Source organism: Saccopteryx bilineata, chromosome 2 (assembly GCF_036850765.1).
Source record: "Saccopteryx bilineata isolate mSacBil1 chromosome 2, mSacBil1_pri_phased_curated, whole genome shotgun sequence".
NCBI lineage: Eukaryota > Metazoa > Chordata > Mammalia > Chiroptera > Emballonuridae > Saccopteryx > Saccopteryx bilineata.
The window spans coordinates 372,055,210-372,074,019 of record NC_089491.1 but is presented as its reverse complement, the minus strand read 5'-3'; the positions used below and the strand labels follow the sequence as shown (position 1 = coordinate 372,074,019).

At 52.0% G+C, this 18,810-nt stretch overlaps 2 protein-coding genes across 2 annotated transcripts; one reads left to right on the top strand and one right to left on the bottom strand.

Moving 5' to 3' along the window:
• Positions 1-100: 100 nt before the first annotated feature.
• VAT1 (vesicle amine transport 1) lies at positions 101-8,475 on the bottom strand. Its single transcript, XM_066263533.1, has 6 exons — positions 8,010-8,475; positions 4,036-4,243; positions 3,466-3,636; positions 3,279-3,368; positions 1,802-2,043; positions 101-1,644 (listed from the first exon to the last, which is right to left on the bottom strand). Exons 1-6 carry the CDS (start codon positions 8,400-8,402, stop codon positions 1,564-1,566), a joined length of 1,185 nt encoding a protein of 394 aa, XP_066119630.1. The 5' UTR covers positions 8,403-8,475; the 3' UTR covers positions 101-1,563.
• Positions 8,476-9,932: 1,457 nt separating this feature from the next.
• On the top strand, positions 9,933-13,442 carry RND2 (Rho family GTPase 2). Its single transcript, XM_066263532.1, has 5 exons — positions 9,933-10,092; positions 10,570-10,657; positions 11,450-11,559; positions 12,245-12,379; positions 12,592-13,442. The coding sequence occupies exons 1-5, from the start codon at positions 9,991-9,993 to the stop codon at positions 12,844-12,846; spliced, it is 690 nt and encodes a 229-aa protein (XP_066119629.1). The 5' UTR covers positions 9,933-9,990; the 3' UTR covers positions 12,847-13,442.
• Positions 13,443-18,810: the final 5,368 nt, after the last annotated feature.

The following is an 18,810-nucleotide window of genomic DNA, read 5'->3' as shown; positions in this document are numbered from 1 at the left end:
CATGGAAGGAGGCTGGGGTGAGGGCAGAGGCCCTGCGCCTCCACTATCAGCACTAGCTCTTCACCAGCTCACCTTCCCCTCCACTGTCAGAGACAACATCCAGGGTTTGGCTTTTTATTGACACAAACACAAAGGCAGCTTCGGTAATGGGGTTGGGTACACAAAAGCAGAAGTCGCACTTCACGCCACTTAGGCCTCGTTTAGACAATGAAGAGGCTGAGCCCCTCCCTGCCACCTCCCATTGGCAATGGCTGGAGCAACACCCTTCTTCATTCCAGCTCAGAGAGCAGAGGGAGTTACAGCCCTACCCCAGGAAGTCCCCAATTTGGTTCTCCCAGCAGCCCAGGTCCTAAATGCCCCCCCTTTTTACTCCCCTGCTCCATCTCCCCACCCATGTAAACAAAGTTTGGGGCTGACTTTGACAAGGTGCCTCTGCTCTGAGAAGGCGGACGGCAGAGGGCCTCCCATGACTGCACGAGGATGTGCTGGAATTTTTACTTTGGTCCCAGAACAAGAAATAGACGGCATTGCCTCCCAGAGCTCTGGCTGGTAAATGTCACACTTATCTGCAAGGCTGAGAAAATTTTCTCACCTCTTTCTCCTCAACCACTGATAAAGAAATGACAGCTCCAGAGAGAGACAGGACAGGACCCAGAACCCAGGAGGCTAGGAGCTGCCCCTGCCCCGACGCGCACACACAGATTTCTGGCAGTGTTGTGGGACTGGGGAGCAGCAGAACCCCAGCTCCACCAGAACAAGGAAGGCACTGGGGAGGGCGGGGTGGAGAAGGAGGTACGAGGCAGGGACCCCCCTCACATACACAAGCACAGGTTCTCCAGTGCTAAGGCACTGAGAACGAATCCAGAGAACTCAGTGAAAGGGGGGCTCTGTGTCCCTCCCACAGAGTCATGACCCAGGGGAGCAGGTGTGATTCCTGCCCTTGGTGTAAGAGGCAACCTTGGCAGAAAAACTGGAGGTGGAAAACGCCCAATTGTGCTTAAGAAGTTGGGGATAAGAGGACGAGGCCATGTAATGAGGCAAAGGAGTTCAGAGGTGGGTGCTGGTTGGCCTGGGTTGAAGGGACACTAGGCGAAACAGGGACATGCTGGACTCACACAGATTGGCCCCATAACCTGAGCTGACATTTCAATTCTTTGGGGAGGTAGTGGGGCAGGGGCAGGAGGGGAGATGAGGCAGGGTGGAAGCACACAGAACAGGACGGGAAGGGATTGGCTAGCCTTGGCACAAAAGCAGCACAGCAGGCCCGGGGAAAGGGTGGGGGCAGGAAGCAGCCGGTCTCCCTCTGACCCTCCCTGTCCCCTTGGCAGGGCCTAGACATCCAAGTGGTCACTTCCCAACCTCTTCAGAGTGCAGGAAGGAGGAAGGGGGCAGCCCTGACTAAAGAGAAAGAATGGCAGGGAAAAGGTCACCACCACAGAGACCTTTGGGGGAGAGAGGGCAGAGCATTATGATAGAGGATGAAATGCGAGTGTCTCACGGCCAACATCACATGGCTTCCCAGCCTCTCTCTTCCCAGGTCCCGAGGGTCTCCCAGCCCCCGCCCTAGTTCTTCTCTGGCCCAGGCACCAGGACGACTTTGCCCACATTCTTCTTCTCCTGCATCTGCCTCATGGCATCTCCCACCTGGAGAGGAAAGCAAGAATCTGTTCCCAGTGCCATCCAGACCCTCCAGAGAGCTAGGCTAAAGGAGGAGGCTCTCCTCCTCCCAGGAAGCCTGCCCCCAGGACCCCAGCCTTCCAGGGTCCTTCCCAGGCCCTCCCTGTGGAGCTGGCACACTCACCTTTTCGAAGGGCCACACGGAGTCAATGTGTGGTTTGATGTAGCCCTGATTGTACAAGGCCACGAGGCGGGCCACCACACCCCCGACCAGCTCCATCTCATCATCCAGGTAGCCCAGGTGGTAGCCACACACAGCCCGGTTGGATTGCAGCAGCTGCAGAGCTGTCACACTGAACTGATTCCACCACGTGCGTGCCACGTTCACCAGGCTCCGCTTGGAGCCTGTCAGCAGGTTGGCCATTCCTAAGAGACAAGGACACAGCCTATGAATCCCTGCATGTCTGGTGCCATGTTCACCTGCCCTCTGTGAGCCCCTCACAATCCACACCAATGTCAGCAAGGGACAGGAGAATCCCCCAACTGTAGGCTACCAGGACCAAAATGACTCCAGCTCACTCAGAAATGGTCCTAGTCTTTATTTATTTTTATGTGAAATAGTTTTGTTTTTTCAATTACAGTTTACATTTAATATTACTTTGTATTAGTTTCAGTTGTATGAAGTAGTTATTTATTTATTTTAGTTGTTCATTGATTGTTTTCTCATATGTGCCTTGACCGTGGGCCTTCAGCAGACCGAGAAACCCCTTGCTTGAGCCAGCGACCTTGGGTCCAAGCTGGTGAGCTTTTGCTCAAACCAGATGAGCCCGCGCTCAAGCTGGCGACCTCAGGGTCTCGAACCTGGGTCCTCTGCATCCCAGTCTGATGCTCTATCCACTGCGCCACCGCCTGGTCAGGCCTAAAGTATTTTTTTTAATGAATGCAGCTTGCCTGACCTGTGGTGGCGCAGTGGATAAAGCGTTGACCTGGAAATGCTGAGGTCGCCGGTTTGAAACCCTGGGCTTGCCTGGTCAAGGCACATATGGGAGTTGATGCTTCCAGCTCCTCCCCACCTTCTCTCTCTCCCTTCCTTTCTCTCTCCTCTCTAAAATGAATAGATAAAATAAGACTAAAAAAAAAAATTAAAAAAAAACACAAAACCCTGGGCTTGCCCAGTCAAGGCACATATGGGAGTTGAAGCTTCCTGCTCCTCCCCCTTCTCTCTCTCTCTCTCTCTCTCTCTCTCAATCTCTCTCTCTCTCCTCTAAAATGAATAAATAAATAAATAATTTTTTAAAAAGTTAAAAAAAAAAAGACACACCTAGTTTAAAAAATAAATAAATAAATGCAGCTTGCCCAAGAAGCCCAGGAGTGTAGGACAGAGAAAGCAGAATGGTTGATTTTGCATCAAGAATAATCCCCAAATACAAGCACATAAAGAACACAGAATATACTATGATTCACAAAGAAGGTTGTGACAGAAAATGACAGTAGCTGGGCCCAGGAGGCAGCAATCTGAATGCAACACCCAGGACCATCCTAACCCTAGTACTCTCTCTAGAGCACCTGAGTCCCTGCCCCTTCTTATTCAAAAGCCCTGGGCCCTATATCCCACCCTGCTTCCCCTCACTCTCCCTCTCCATTCCAGCCCACTGACTCACCATAGGTGATCACTTTGCCCATGGGTTTGAGGAGGTTGTAGGCCTTGGCAGTATCTGACCCACCCAGAGGGTCCATGACGATGTCCACGCCTATCATAGAATAAGGAGGCCCAGAAACAGCATTAGAATCCACCAAGCTGAAGACAGTTCCCTCTCTGACCCATGCTTCCCCATACCCTGACTCTACCTTTGGGGGAGATCTTCTTGATCTCCTCCACGTAGTCAGTCGTGTGGTAGTCAATGGGGTATGTGATCCCGTTCTCCTTCAGCACCTCATGCTTGCTGGCCGAGGCCGTCCCAAACACCGTCACATTCTCCACTGTACGGCACAGCTGCAAGGCGGCTATACCCACACCGCCTGAAGCAAGACACTTTCATAAGGAGGGAATATAGAGTCACCCGGCCACCACTCTCCATTCTTGCCCCTCAAGGACCGAGCCCATCAACTTCATTTTGTCTGGGCTCATTTGGAGGCTTTCTGTCCTTAACTCATGTCTAATTTCTATGATTGAGAATTGGGGGAAGGGTGGCTGGCAAGGAAGGAGTACTGGGCAAGGGCCTGTTGCTACGGATAGCACTCCAGGCTGGACCAGGTGCCTGAATGTTGCCACGGCAACAATACTGCAGAGGCCTTGGGCACCATAGGCCAAGGCAGCCCGGTGTTACCATGACAACAGTCCAGACATGCGGTTTAGAAGGGCCTAAAAAGAAATCTAGGTGGGATAAGGAGGGGGGATATAGGGAAGGGGCCTGTCACCTGCAGCCATGTGCACCAAGACGCTGTGGCCAGGCCGTAGGTTGCCATAGTCAAAGAGAACCATGTATGCTGTGATGTAATTGACCAGTAAGGCGGCGGCTTCCTCAAACGTCATGGCCTCAGGCATCAGAAAAGTGTGGGTTGAGGACACAGTCACCTCTTCCTGCCACATGCCCGACCGGATCAACACCATCACCCGGTCCCCTACCTTGAAGAATGAAAGAAGAGCATGATTGAATCACTCACTCATTCACCCACTGGGAATTTATGACCTGTTATGTACAAGGTCCCCTTGGCCCTGGCTGGGTAGCTTAGTTGGTTTGAGTGTTGTCCAGCACGCCAAGGTTGCAGGTTCAGTCTTCCTTCAAGGCACATACAAGAATCAACCAATGAATGCATACATAAGTAGAACAACAAATTTATGTTTTTTTCTCCTTCTCTCTCTCTTTCTCTCAGTCAATAAATTTTATATATTTATTTATTTTTAGATTTTATTTATTGATTAGTTTAGAGAGAAAGAGAAAGTAGGGGGAGAAGGGGAAAGCATCAACTCATAATAGTTGCTTACTGTATGTGCCTTGACCAGGCAAGCCCAGGGTTTCGAATAGGCAACCTCAGCATTTCAGGTCAATGCCTTATCCACTGCACCACCACAGGTCAGGCAATATATTTTTTTTTGAAGATTTTATTTATTGATTTTAGAGAGAGGAGAGAGAGAAAGAGAGAAGGGGAGAGGAGCAGGAAGCATCAACTTAGTTGCTTCTTATATATTTCTTGACCAGGCAAGCCAAGAGTTTCGAACCAGCAACCCAGCATTCTAGGTGGATGCTTTACCCACTGTGCCGCCATAGGTCAGGAAAATTTTTAACAAAATTTAAAAGGCCCTCTTCCTGGTAACAAAGCAGCAGCGATAGTTAAGGTGGTAGTAATAATAATGATAATAATATCAAAAACAGTAACAACTTACCTTTTTTTTAAATTTCTTTTTATTTATTTATTCACTTTTTAGAGAGGAGAGAGAGAGGGAGAGAGACAGAGAGGGAGAGAGAGGAGAGAGAGACAAGAGAGAGAGAAGGGGGGAGGAGCTGGAAACATCAACTCCCATATGTGCCTTGACCAGGCAAGCCCAGGGTTTCGAACCGGCGACCTCAGCATTTCCAGGTCGACGCTTTATCCACTGCGCCACCACAGGTCAGGCACAACTTACCTTTACTGAGTGTTACCAAGGTCCAGGACCTACTATAAGTGCTTTATATATAAATACTTAACTAATTCTTATACCAGCTCTTTGAAGTAGATACTATCCTTATCTGCATTTTACAGATCTTAGACTTCACTATTGTGTAAGGTCTCTGATGTAAGAAATTTACAGTTAGGGCAGCATGGAAGTATTGTTGAAGAGATCAAACTGCTTCTGTTTAAAAACATAGCCACCACTCTTTATTGATGATGTGACCTTGGACAAACAAAAAATTACTTAACCAATTAAAAAAATATTTTCTTATTCATTGATATTAGTGAGAGAGAAGAAAGAAGAGAGAGGAGGACATCAATTTGTTGTTCCACTTATTTATGCATTCCTTGGTTGACTCTTGCATGGACCTTGACTGGGGATTAAACTGCAACCCTGACACACCAGGATGACAATCTGATCAACTGAGCTATCTGGCTATGGCAAAGGTTACTTAACTTTTATGAGCCCCAGTTTTCTTATCTGTAAAACAGAGCATTTATGAGGATTAGGTGATTTTTTTAAACCAAATGTTGGCCATATAGTAGACACTTAGTAGTGTTAGCTAATAATACTGAGAACAATAATGACAATAACAGTAGCTAGAAGAGGTCACCAATCCAGTAACTGAAGGAAGAGGGAGTATGTGGTAAGGGCCATACTACAGTACAAGTAAAAATCTCTGAGCAGTTACGGCTGTCTGTGGTCACCTTGGGAGAAGTACCTGGGGGCCCAGAAGACATTTTCACCCAGAGATTGGGGGGCAGAGTGGTGGACATAGAGAGCCACACAATCTCTCCCACCAGGAAAAAGTATTTTCCTAATTCTCAGCCACCTGAAGGAGAGCCTTCTTTCAAGAAGAAAAGGGAGCAAAGAAAACAGAACTTTCTTCTCTAGCTTAGGGCAGGGGGAAGGGGGCATTCTCAGGAAAAAAAAAGGCATGTATCTCCTCACTCTTTGGAGAGCATGGAGAGAGAGCTGTTCCCGGACAGTCTGGGTCTGTCTTGGTCCCTGCCAGGAATGATGGGAATTCTGTATATTAACGAGATTTGGGATCCATGGGAGAGGGGGAAGGACTTCTCCATACACCCTTTTTCATGCCTAGAGGTCCCACACTCCATTGACAGGGAGGATTGAGGGCAGGCTGGGATCTTTTCCAGCAATCACTGAGATGAGGTCTGGGGAATAAAATCATCCCACTCCAGGGCTCAGGACTAGCAGTCCCTTCAATCACACTGGAAGACTAGGAAAAGTGCAGTAGTCAATCTGGGTGGTGTCCAGTGCCAGGTGTAGCACAGAACAAGGTTCACCACTTATACAAACTAATGGCCACCCCTTAGCTCCTCACAGAGCAGGGTCAGCCCTGATATCAAGAGGCAGGAAGGGTTCTCCTCACAGAATCCAGCCTCTTACAATCAGATTCTTGCCCTGGACAGGATATCCTGTATTTACCAAGTGGAAAGTGTGGGGAGGAGAACTTAGGTGGGTGGCATTCAGCAGTAGCATGAACTACAACTCCTCCAACCAAAAACAAAAACAAATTCCTCTTAGCGCCTTTAGAAGAGTGGGATTATTTAGAAATCAGTGAGAAGGGTGGGGCCAGAGCTGAATCCAGGAAGAAGCCCTTTAAATAAATGTTTGCATGTACAACAAAACCAGGAATTCCAGCTCTAGGATCTAGAACTGGTAGGGATCAAGAGAAAGGCTGCATGTGAGAGGCCTCTCCTGAGGAGCCTGAGAAACCCCTAAACAGGACATGTTAAGGCTCAGCCCAGGTCTCTCAAAAAGTTGTTCATTGGGAACTCTCCAATGTCCAGATTAATGATAAACGAAAGGAGAAACAGACCTGCAGAGCTGGGCCAACCTGCTCCAGGTGCCACACCCCTATCCCAGTCCAAATGGGCACTGCCAGGGTTTCTGAGGGTCCTCCACAAGGAAGGCTGAGGCAGGTTCTGTTCGCCAGAACGTTCCCAAGGGCAGACCCAGAGGTCGTGACCCAATGGTTGAGTCACTGGAGGAGGAGGAGATACTGCAGCCACAAAGTCACAGGACACAAAGTCCAAAACAGAATTCAGAGACCCAATCTCAACCCTATCTCCGTACCTCCCCCATTCGGCCCCCACCGAAATCAGACTGGCAGTGTAGGGCGGGTAGAGGGTAGTGGCAGCCTCCCTCTCTTCCACTACGGGCGTGCCTTATCTCTTGGCCCTGCCCAGGGAGGGGCCGCCTCACACCCCCACAGACCACGGGGCTGCATGTGACCAAGGCTCTGGCACAGCCAAGAGCCCCCGCCCAACCCCGACTACACAGCTCCTCAAGCTCTTTTGAGAAACGAGGCACCAATCGTCTTTTACAATCACAGACCACAGTTACCCCGGGAGTGATTGGTGGGCAGGGGTACAGGTGTGGTTTTACTGGGACATGGCGGGGGGTTGGAAGGGGGGGGGGTAAAGTCATCGCGCGCATGCGCCTGGGCGCCTTATTGTTTCCCCCCACACACCCACCGCCACTGCCGCTTTTGGGTGGCGACCACAATTAAAAATGGTTGGAAAAAGGGTGATAACTCTGCCTCCACCCCCAGCCCCAAGTATAAATATAAATCTAGTTCTCCAGTTTCCTACTACGTCTTCTATGCCCCTTTACCCGGGTCCGTGCCAGTTTCCCCTGCCCTGCCACACCCCCGGCGCCCTCCCACTCCTGCCCCAGTGGCCTGCCTCAGCTCTGCTTGGACTGGTCCGCTCACCTTGCGGTCCTTGACTCCCTCGCCCACCGCGATCACGACTCCCGCGCCCTCCATGCCTGGTGTGAAGGGCAGGGGCTGTATCCGGTCGTACAACCCCTGCCGGGCCATCACGTCGGCGAAGTTGAGCCCGCAGGCCCGGACACGCAGCGTCAGTTGGCCAGGGCCGGGGGCCGGGGGCGCGGCCGGCCGGCTCCGAAGCTTCATTTTGTCGCAGCTGCCGAAGCCAGTGAGCACCAGGAAGTGCACCGGCGGCGGCGACGCTGTGGCCTTCTCCTCGGAGGCCGTGGGTGGCCGAGCATCGCCGGCTGCTTTAGCATTCGTGGGCTTGGACGAGGCGTCTTCTGTGGACCCTGCCTCGGCGGCGGCCTTGGCGACCTCTCTCTCCGCAGACATGGCCAGGACTCACGACGTGCGCGCCCAGCTAGACGCAGGGTGCACAGCTGGGGAAGGCGGGACGCGCGTCAAGATGAGCCTCAGCAGCGGACTCTGAGCGGGAGGGGCGGGGCGCGGGTCAGGGGGCGGGGCCTTATGCTCCCCCTTAAAGAGCCAGGGCCACAGTGCGGGGTCTGCTGGCGCGTGCAAAGGGGAGACGAGGAATGTCAGGAGATAGACATATGTGAGGGCATTCTTGGGGTCATGCAAACCGCGATTTAATTTACTTGTATTTATTCCTAATAAACCTTATGCAAGTTTAAAAAAATATGTTAAGGGGCAGTCTGAAGGACGATCCCAAAACCTGAGCTGACATCAGATTCGGGGAGCCAGCCATCAGTGGACAAAACCAACCAAGTTGTTCCTCGGGCTCTAACTCTTCGCATATGTGACCCATTTCGTGTGGTCTAGCAGTGGCAAACTAGGAGCAGGGAGATAGTCTTTAAAACTTTCCATTTAATTTGGGGGGGGGGTTAAAGCTCTTTGCCTCAATTTTCCCTTCTGTAAAATGGTGATTATGTTGCTTGGTCAAGAGTAAAAGATAAAATTAAGTTGAGTAACCTCAACTTAAAGAAGAGCTTTTAAAAGGTAGAAGATATTATACAAACACAAAACATTGGCTCGATTATTGTTAGATTCCAGATCAAGCCTGAAATGACTTTACAGCTTGTCTCTGTCTCCAGCAGCAGGACTGTCACTCCGGGCAATTTGATCTGCCTCTTCTTCGCTCCCCATCTCCATCTCCCCGTGTATCCACAAGAGGACGCAGCTCCCCCAAAACTTTTCACCTTGCGCTTGGCTGGGGAAACTCATCCTTGCCTCCCTGTTAGTCCAGGGCTGCTCTTAAGTCTCCATTGCCCCAGACTAGGCCATCCGTTGCCATGGGGACGGAAAGCCTTGACGTCACCATTGTCCTGATGTGTGTTTGGAGTCCATATCCTCCTATCCTCAAGACTCCCTGCCGGGACATGAGCTTGGAGGAAGGAGACCAAACCCAAAAGTCTCCCTCCCTTCCCTTACCATCTTGCGCCCCCTCCTGTTCAAAGAAGTGAAAGGTTGCCCCCGCGCTTGTCCGCACTAGCACACCGACGTGCACGCGTGGGCACGCAAAAGACCCGAGTCTCGTGCGTGTGCGAATCCCACCCTATCCTCAGAACTTCGCTCAAGCTCTGCCCGCCCCCGCCCTCGCCCACGCCCCCAAGGAAGTCAAATCAGTCAAATAGGCCACTCGGCCCGCCCCAAACTGGCAGGGGCCCCTTGAATCAAACCAGAACTCTAGAATCCTGCTCTCAGGCCTCGTTTCCCTCGGGTACCGCCCAGCTCCCCTGGGCCCCGCCTCCTGGCTGCGCGGGCGGGAGGCGTGGCCGGGGGTGCGGCCGCCGGGCTGGAGGCGGGGCAGAGGGGGGGCCGCGGCTCCGGGTGGGGGTTCGGCGCGGGCCCGCGAGATGCCGGTGTCGGCGGCCCGAGCGGCTGCAGCTGCAGCGGCGGGGGAGGAGGCAGCGGCGCCGGGGAGGGGGGCTGCGCGGGGGGCCGGCGCGTAGCCGGGACCATGGAGGGGCAGAGCGGCCGCTGCAAGATCGTGGTGGTGGGGGACGCCGAGTGTGGCAAGACGGCGCTGCTGCAGGTGTTCGCCAAGGACGCCTACCCCGGGGTGAGGGACCGGCGTCTTGGGAGGGGGGAGCTGAGGCCGCGGGGGTGGGTGATTGGGGCCCGGGGAACGAACAGAAATAGGTGCTGGGGTAACCGGGGACGAGAGAGAGAGGCTCAGAGGACCGCGGGTGGTGTGGCAGGCTCTGGAAAGACTGCAGAGGATTAAGGTGGAAGGAACTGGGGGTCAGAGTGAGATAAATGGGGTTTGAGGGAAGCAGAGGGTCCCGGAGGGGGCGCTAGGGGAATTTCAGAGGTCCCGGGCATCGGAAAGGGGAAGAACTAGGGGCTGAAGAGGCCAGGAGGGGGTCTGTCTGCCTAGCAGAGATTCCCTGAAGCTGACTCTCCCAGGATCTCCCCATTGCCCAACACCAAACCAACTTGTGTCGAGGAGCTGGGTTGGATAGGGTGTGGGTGTGAGGAGGGCATTTGTCTGGGACGAGGACTGGAAGATCTAATCTTGACCCATCCGTGTCTGCAGAGTTATGTCCCCACCGTGTTTGAGAACTACACCGCGAGCTTTGAGATAGACAAGCGCCGCATTGAGCTCAACATGTGGGACACTTCAGGTAGACAATTCCCTGGGGTCACCCTGACTCCCAAGGCCCGCACCTTGACTCCTCCCTTGGGTAGACCTTTAGGCTTTTCAGGTCAGCTCAACCCATCCATCTAGTTCTAGGAGAAAGGAAAATCAATTTAATGCTTAAAGCCAGGGAAATTGAGGCAGAGCTTGCTGACATACAGAAACCATCTCCTGGAGGATAAAAGCCCAGAATCCAATACCCTCCACTGGATTCTGCCTACCTGGGAAAGTTGAGAAGGAATGGTTTTTATTTGGGAACATGTTTTTTAGGAGATTGGACTAGGTTTAGGAAAGACATAGAATTTCTTTGGGTATGAGAACTACTTCTCTAGACTGAACTATAGAAATCTGAGCTCAAGTGCCAAGAGGATAGGCAAGCTCTCTCCCTTCTCCAAAAAGGAGGGTTTGTATTTTCATTCTGGTCCCTTGGAAGTCATTAGAAGATGTCTGTCAAAGCCCAGAAAGCACATGCAAAATTTTGTGAAAATGTCGAGAGATTTCATGAGCTTCTCAGATTCAGAAAAGATTAAGAATGATTACTTTTAGAGAAACCCCTAGGGAAGTGGAGAGCTGTTTTCTGCCATCTAACCTCCCTTCTGTCTGCCCCCCACCCCCACTTTGGAAAAACACAGACTCCTTGATGGGTATTAATAACTGCTCTTTTCCATTCTCTGCTCCTAGCATCCCTTGGCCAGGATTGCTAAAGTCTCCCATTCCCTTACAGGCCTTCCACCCACTTAGGACCCTCATCTGCCCTCTCCCCCCTGTCTTCTCTCAGGTTCCTCTTACTATGATAATGTCCGGCCCCTGGCCTATCCTGATTCAGATGCTGTGCTCATCTGCTTCGACATTAGCCGACCAGAAACGCTGGACAGTGTCCTCAAGAAGGTGGGAGCCTGGGGAAGCTGGAAGCTAGACTGAGGGGGGCCAGAAACCATGGTCCTAACACAACCTGAACCACCAGCTGAACAGTGTGTGAAGCTCTCATCCGCCTGACCCCCCTTCCCTGGAAATCAGTCCTCAGAGCTGGGGAGGGCATCTGGGCGCAATGGGGGAGAGCAGGGAGAGGCACTCAAGAGATTCCTTAGGACCCTCCCCATCTCCTTGGCTGTGAGCCCCAGATGGATAGGATGGGGATGCTGTGCCTGGAGCTCAAGGAAGCCTTGTAGTCTCCTCTCCAGGCCCCTATTTCCATGAGAAAAGCTATGGTGAAAGGACAGAAGTCAGCTAAGGCAGCCCCAGTTCCCGGGTGGGGGAGAGGAGGGCTGGATTGGTCTGTTCCCAGGAACAAATTTGGGAAAGGGGGTGAGACTGGGAAGGCTCCAGGCTGGCAGAGCTTCCCCGGCACCTGAGTTAGAAGCAGGGAGCAGCCCCTGCAGCCCCAGCCCAGCACGCCCTCCCTCCCCTTCTCCAACACTCCATCCCTGTTTTCAGCCCAAGCCCACTGTTCCCACCTCCTTGCTCACATAGGAGAGTCCAGAGGGGTGTTAGCTCTGCATGCTGTGAGCAAGGGTGGCCTCCTGGTGTGGCCTCTTTCTATCTCTCCCTAACTCTCTTTTCTTTCCCCAAATAGTGGCAAGGGGAGACTCAGGAGTTTTGCCCCAATGCCAAAGTTGTGCTGGTTGGCTGTAAACTGGACATGCGGACTGACCTGGCCACACTGAGGGAACTGTCCAAGCAGAGGCTTATCCCTGTTACACATGAGCAGGTGGGACCCTTGACCTTTGACCTCATCCCAGCCTAGATCTCCCACTTCTTTCTCAAGTCTCTGATTTGAAAACACCCTATTTTGCTTATCCTTTGTCCTGGCCTCTGACCTGATCCCTTGATGACCCCTCTCCACCAGCCTTCATCTTCCCTGCCCCTTGCTGAGCTGGAGATTAGGACTCTTAACTTCCCTTATGCACTCTACCCTTTTAGGGCACTGTGCTGGCCAAGCAGGTGGGGGCTGTGTCCTATGTGGAGTGCTCCTCCCGGTCCTCCGAGCGCAGCGTCAGGGATGTCTTCCACGTGGCCACAGTGGCCTCCCTTGGCCGTGGCCACAGGCAGCTGCGCCGCACTGACTCTCGCCGGGGACTGCAGCGATCCACTCAGCTGGCAGGACGGCCAGACCGGGGGAACGGGAATGAAGGCGAGATACACAAGGATCGAGCCAAGAGCTGCAACCTCATGTGAGGATCCGGAGAGGGGCGGAGTGTCAGGAGGGGTGGTAAAGGGCACAGCTGTTCCCCTCCTGCACCCTGGCTTCCTGACCTCCTGACCTCCTGACCTCCTGACTCTGGCTGGGGCTTCAGGACAGACTGAGTTAGCAGTTCTCCTAGGCAAGGGACCCCAAGGCAGAGGGTGCCACAATTCCCCACATCCTCAACCCGCTCCTCTCCACAGGAAGTCGAGGGAATTAGCAGAGCAGGCATCCAGGACAGGAGCTGGGACAGGATGGGGCACCAGGGTTAGGGAAGCTGGCATCAAACAGTGACTTTGGTTGAGTCTCAGTATATGAAGGGTGCCTTCCCTCTCTGCCTCCAGTCCCTATTTCCTGGTCCTGGCTTCCTTCCCTAAGGAAAGTGTCCATTCCATGACCTTCCCTTTTCCTCTCCTTATTTCTACAGCTGTTCTCACTCATCCTAACCTCCAGGCAACATGCACTAAATTAAAAAACAAGTTGAAAAAAAAGACCAAGTTGAGAAGCCCCTCCCCCCATATACCCACCAGTCCTAGCTCCTCTCTCTCTTCCCCCAACAGTCCCAAATAAAGCCCATGTCCATGGAAAACGGCTGTGGCTTTAGTTTTGTTGCTTTCAAAAAACAAAACAAAACAGTCTACCAGCAGGATGGAAAATTAGACTTCAGGAAGAACTTTCCTGTCTATGCTCACAGAAGAGGCAGAGGAAGACACGGGTTGGATCAGCAGTGTCCTTTTAGGAACCAGAGGTGAAGAAGTGAGATATCTTGGGAATATTCATCTCAGTTAATGAGCCAGACAATCCTAAAGCCATTAGGAGGTTTTAAAGTGGACTGATGTGCAATTCATTACTCAGCCCAGCTGGGGCCCCCTGCTAGTGTGGGAGGGGTCCTGCTGAAGTGGTCCAAGCCTTTTGCTCACCATCTCTGTATACCCCCACCTTGGAATCTGCTGGTGCCCTGGGAGGTTGTCGGGGTAGGGACGTTGTCAGAAGCCTCCATGTCACAGAAGCTGACCCTGGGCAGAGTGAAGTTTCCCAAGGGGACAGAGGCTTGATTCAGGGCTCTCCCTGGAGGGGAGGCAGGGGTTCTCACTTCTTTCTATACTGAGCTCCTTGATGATTTTGGAGGGAGCATCAGCTGAGTTTAGAGTCACATTCCTCCCCCCACTCCAGTCCCCTAGAGAAGCAGAGCTGATGGAGGGGCCTGCTGGAGCACTTGTTGTCAGGAAAGACAGTGCTGGTCTGTTTTCTTGGGAGTCTGGTTTCGCATTGTCCTGTATTCCCTTTCTGGCTCTGGTCCCACTGGCCTCTTTTCGGTGACATTCTCCCCCAGGAACCATCCCTGGCCCTCCCCTCCTCCAGCCCCAGACAGTTCTTCCAGACACACTCTGGAAGAGAACACAGACCTTACCCTTCCATCTGCTGGGATCCCCTCCGCCCCAATTCACAGCCCATCCCTCTCTCACTCATTCAGCAAATGTGTACTGAGCACCAAGTGTGTGCCAGACACTGGCTTGGGAGACTGAAAGGACCAGTCTCTTTGCGCAGGAAAAAGAGGTACCCAGGTGTGGCAGTGCCTTGGCTGTGGGAGCTCCTTACAGGCTTGGGAGCCAGTTCTCTGAGGGTTGAAGGGAGTTTGCTAGGCAGGAAGGGGTAGGAAAGGCGCTTGGAACAGAGGGTAAAGCAGGTGCAGACACATGGAAAGGAGATAGAACATGGCATGATTGGGGCTGCCATGGTGGGAAAGGCAGAAGACAAGGCTGGGAAGGTGCATTAAGGCCACAGCAGGACCCTCAAAGGAACTGGGACTTCTTCTGAGGATGTGAGGAGGCAGCAGGGGTTTTGAACAGAGACTGAGTGACCAAATTTGGTTTTGGGGTAGATTACCTAAAAAAATTTTTTTAATTGATTTTACCGAGAGAGGATGTTGGGAGAGTGAGAAGTATCAACTCATAGTTGCTTCACTTTAGTTGTTCATTGCTTTTTTTATGTGCCTTGACCGGGCAAGTCCAGGGTTTCGAACTGGTGACCTCAGCATTCCAGGTCGACACTATATCTCCCCTGCGCCACCACAGGTCAGGAAAATGATTATCTAGATGAAGTGATGGGGGCTGGAGGATTTGACTCTGAGATGTTTTGTTTAAAATAGCTTCCCCTTCCCCTATGCCAGGACCTACCCACTCCTGGCTCATCAGACAGCCCCTTCCCTCCCTTTCCTACAGGACCTTGTCCTGCTCCATCTCAACCAATCTCCTCAAGGATTCTGGGACAGCTTCAAGGGGACAGGGTACCCCACTCTCTCAAACTGTGACCTGGTTAGAGGTTGACTCTGAGACCCGCCTCAAGGACCCTGGATAGAGGGTGCTGGAAAGGACTGGGGCTCCCAGGCCCATCTCTCAGTCTGGTCCCAGAGGGCTGACTCTTCCTCCACAGGGAACTGCCATAATATCAACTTGGGATTTGGGGCCGTGTGGCTTCTTTTCTCCACTTTGGACTTTGCTACAAAGCAGGCTGAAGCTTGTAGCTGCCAAAGTGCAGTGTTTGTGTCCCTCTCTTCTCCCTCCCTCTCCTCCTGTGCTTGGGGGATTGCAAACATATTTCAATATTCGCCTAAGGCAAACATAATTAGAAATATAAATCAGCTGAAGGAATCCCCAAAGTTTAATACATTTCCAATACCACTGGCAAGGGCTTTAGGTCCCCTCTGCAGGTCTGGGTTGCCAGATGTTTTATTTCTGGGGAGGGGCTGAACCTCTGGGCTGAGGAGCCCAATAGGTGGGAGGAGAGAATGGGGCTGATCCTTGGTCCTCAAAGTCCCTGCAGCCCTGGCCAGCTAGGTCATTTGGTAGGAATGGCGTCTCGAGGCTGCCGGGTTGGTCAGGTGGTTGAAGTGTCATCTCTGTCTAGATGCTCCCGGGTTGCAGGTTTGGTACCCTGTCAGTCGGGGCACGTGCAGGAGTCAACCAATTGAATGTGTGGATAGGTGGAACGGCAAATCGAGGTTTCTCTTCCCCGCCCCTAAAAAAACCAGTACGTTTTTTAAAAGGGAAGGGGGAAGAAAAAAAGCCCCTGTAGGCGGGAGGGAGGGAACCTAACCCCCCCACACACACACCCCCAGTTGCAGGAGTCAGACTCGGCTTCCTCCTCTGCAGCTGTTTCCCCCACAAATTAGACACCCTTTTGGGAAACAATGTAGCCTCGTTAATCATTTAATGAAATAAACAACTAATCACACTGTGATGCTTCCAGTGTTTCTTAACCTCAGCAATCAGACTGCCCAGAAGGGAGAAGGGAAGGAAGAGCTGGGGCAGGGGCAGGGGCAGGAGACTTGGTTTAATCCTTAAAATGCTTCAGCTGACAAAGGGTCATCTCCTTGTGACTCCAGCCTTCTCAGGAGGGACAGTCATGTAAAGAGCTTAAAAAATTTGAGGCAGAAGTTCAAGGGCCTGGGTCCCAGCTCTTCCCCCTCCTCCCTGGGGAGCCTTTGGCAAGGCCCTGCAATTGTCTGAACCTCAGTTTTCATACCTGGATAAAGGGAGCTGGTCACATCTACCTCATGTTGTTGAGGAAGATTCAGAGGAGAAAGAATGTAGAAAAGCTGTTTGAACCTTCAAAAAAAGGTTGAGATGATGTCAAATTTTATTCTTTACAACTTAAACATCCAGTGCTTCTGAGCTGGGTTTGAAGAAATCAGAGAAGGCTTCTTGGAGGGGCTTCCTGTGCTAGGGATTCATTCAAAGGCTGGATGAAGGCCAAGACACAGTAAGGGGAGGTGGCTGTGTCTTGCTCTCACACCTGTCCTGAGGACTAGCACTATAGTGACTCCTCCAAAGGCTGAGGTCTTTGGTTCCCATTTTTCTAAACTCCCCCCATTACTTTTTCTGAAGTCTCTGGGTAAGGACTTCATGTTGCCATGGTGACCCCACCCAGATAAACTCAGACTTGTCCTGAAGACTGATGGAGGTAGAAGGAAGAGGTCATGTCCCTGGGGTTGCCGGTGGGACACCAGCAATTCTGGCAGAGCCGTCTTCACCAACTCCACATTCTCTTCCCCAGGAAAGGGGTTCAGCTCTTCTGTGGTATCCCCCCTTCCCTTGCCAACAAAGGACTTTCTTCTACACACTGCAGCCCCTCCTCCGCCTTCCTCCTGCTGGGTTCCCAGGTCTCTCTCCATCTCTCTAGTCAATCTATTCCCCCTCAAGGTTGGCGGGGGAGGGTTACAGAGGGGGAGGCTCCAGGTTCCAGGCCGGTGGGGTGATTCCCCAGCAGCTACCTCCCAGCAACCAGAGAGACTAGAGGGACACAGACATAAGTGCTCCTCCCCCCACGAAAATGCCTCTGCTGTTGACTCCTAAATAACAGATGTCTGTCTGCATATTAATGAGATTGGACGAATAATTGGTTAGTTTTTCATTCAGTGTCAGAATGAACCCGGAGGCCTTATGTTCACGCACATAGACACCCACTCAGCCCACCCCCTACCCCCTGACTCTCCCCTTCCCCCAGAGCACAATAAGACAGATGCAGATGCTGGCAAGCTTAACCCACAGAGGGGAGGGGCAGATGGGAACTGGGAGGGGGTGTCAGCGGGGGGGGGGGGGGGGGAGACCTCCAGGTCTGGGACTGGGTTTGTCAGGCTTCCCCCTCTTGATTGCCATCTCCCTATCCCCCCAGGGGCAAAAGTTTGCATTTGTGAGATTTCCCCACTGTGTAGAGGGATCCAGAGGAAGGTGGGAATGGGAGGGGAAAGAGGGTTATGGAAGGAGACAGATGCTGTGTAGAGGGTAGCAACAAAGCAATGGCCTAGTCAGTGAGGTTGTACCTCCCTGCACCTGGAATCAGCAGGTTACTTACTTTGCTTTTAGCTCCTGTGCCAGGTTGAGGTGGAAGAATGGAGGTTTTGGAGTCAGACAGCTACAACTTATCAGCTGGGTGCTCTAGTGAAAGTTACCCAACCTCTCTGAGCCTCTCACACTCCTTGTCCCTAAGAATACCTACCTACCTTGCAAGATTTAAAGACAGAATGATAGTGTCATGTGTCTGTCTTGGTGCTTGGTTTATAATAGATCACAACACATATTTGTCCTCTCCCCACCTATGCCCCAAAACACATCAAGACAGTTTCAAAATTGCTGCCTCTCCTACCAGACCCACCCTTGTTAGGGCAAGGGTTAATTAGAAGTTTAGTAATTATCCTGGCTGCCTAGAAACTGAGAGAAAAAGATAGGGCAAGGAACAGGGAGAGGAGATTAGATGGCCATAGGAGAGAAAACTGATGGAAACCAAGGCCTGGAATAGAAGGAATGATATCACAGAGATGAAGAACACGGAAACCCTGGCCGGGTCGCTCAGTTAGTTACAGCATGGGCCTGAGACACCGAGGCTGCAGGTTTGATCCTCAGTCACAAGCGGATGGTTTTTATTCTTTCTCTTTCTCCCTTCCCCTCTAAAAATAATAAAAATAATAAAAATAAAAGAAACGAGAAAAAAAAACCTCTGAACCAGCTGGAAATGGGATATGTATTGCAGGCAAGTGGAGTAAACTCTGGAATGAGTCTAGAATCTAGACTCTAGATTCTAGAAGCCCCAGTTCTGCCATGAACTCGCTGTTGGACCTTAGCAAGTTTCACTCCCTCTTAGCATCTCAGTCTCCTCATCTGTGAAAGGATGGGGTTGGTTTGCTCTCTAAGGCCCTTCTCATTGAGAGTTCTAGTGGCCTGGGGAAGCACAGGGGAAGGCGGCAGGGCTGGCCACCTCCCCACTGTGGCCCAACAGTCACTCTTGCTCTGTCTCTTCTTCCCCTTGGTAAATGGATCTGCTGCGCCAGCAAACAACTGTCCATTGTGCCCTAATGAGGAAAGAGCTGGGAAAACCAATCACTTATGATGCAAATGAGCGGCGGCTGCAGCCTCCTCGCTTTCACTGAGTGCCTCTCTTCTGCCCAGACCCCGCGCTGC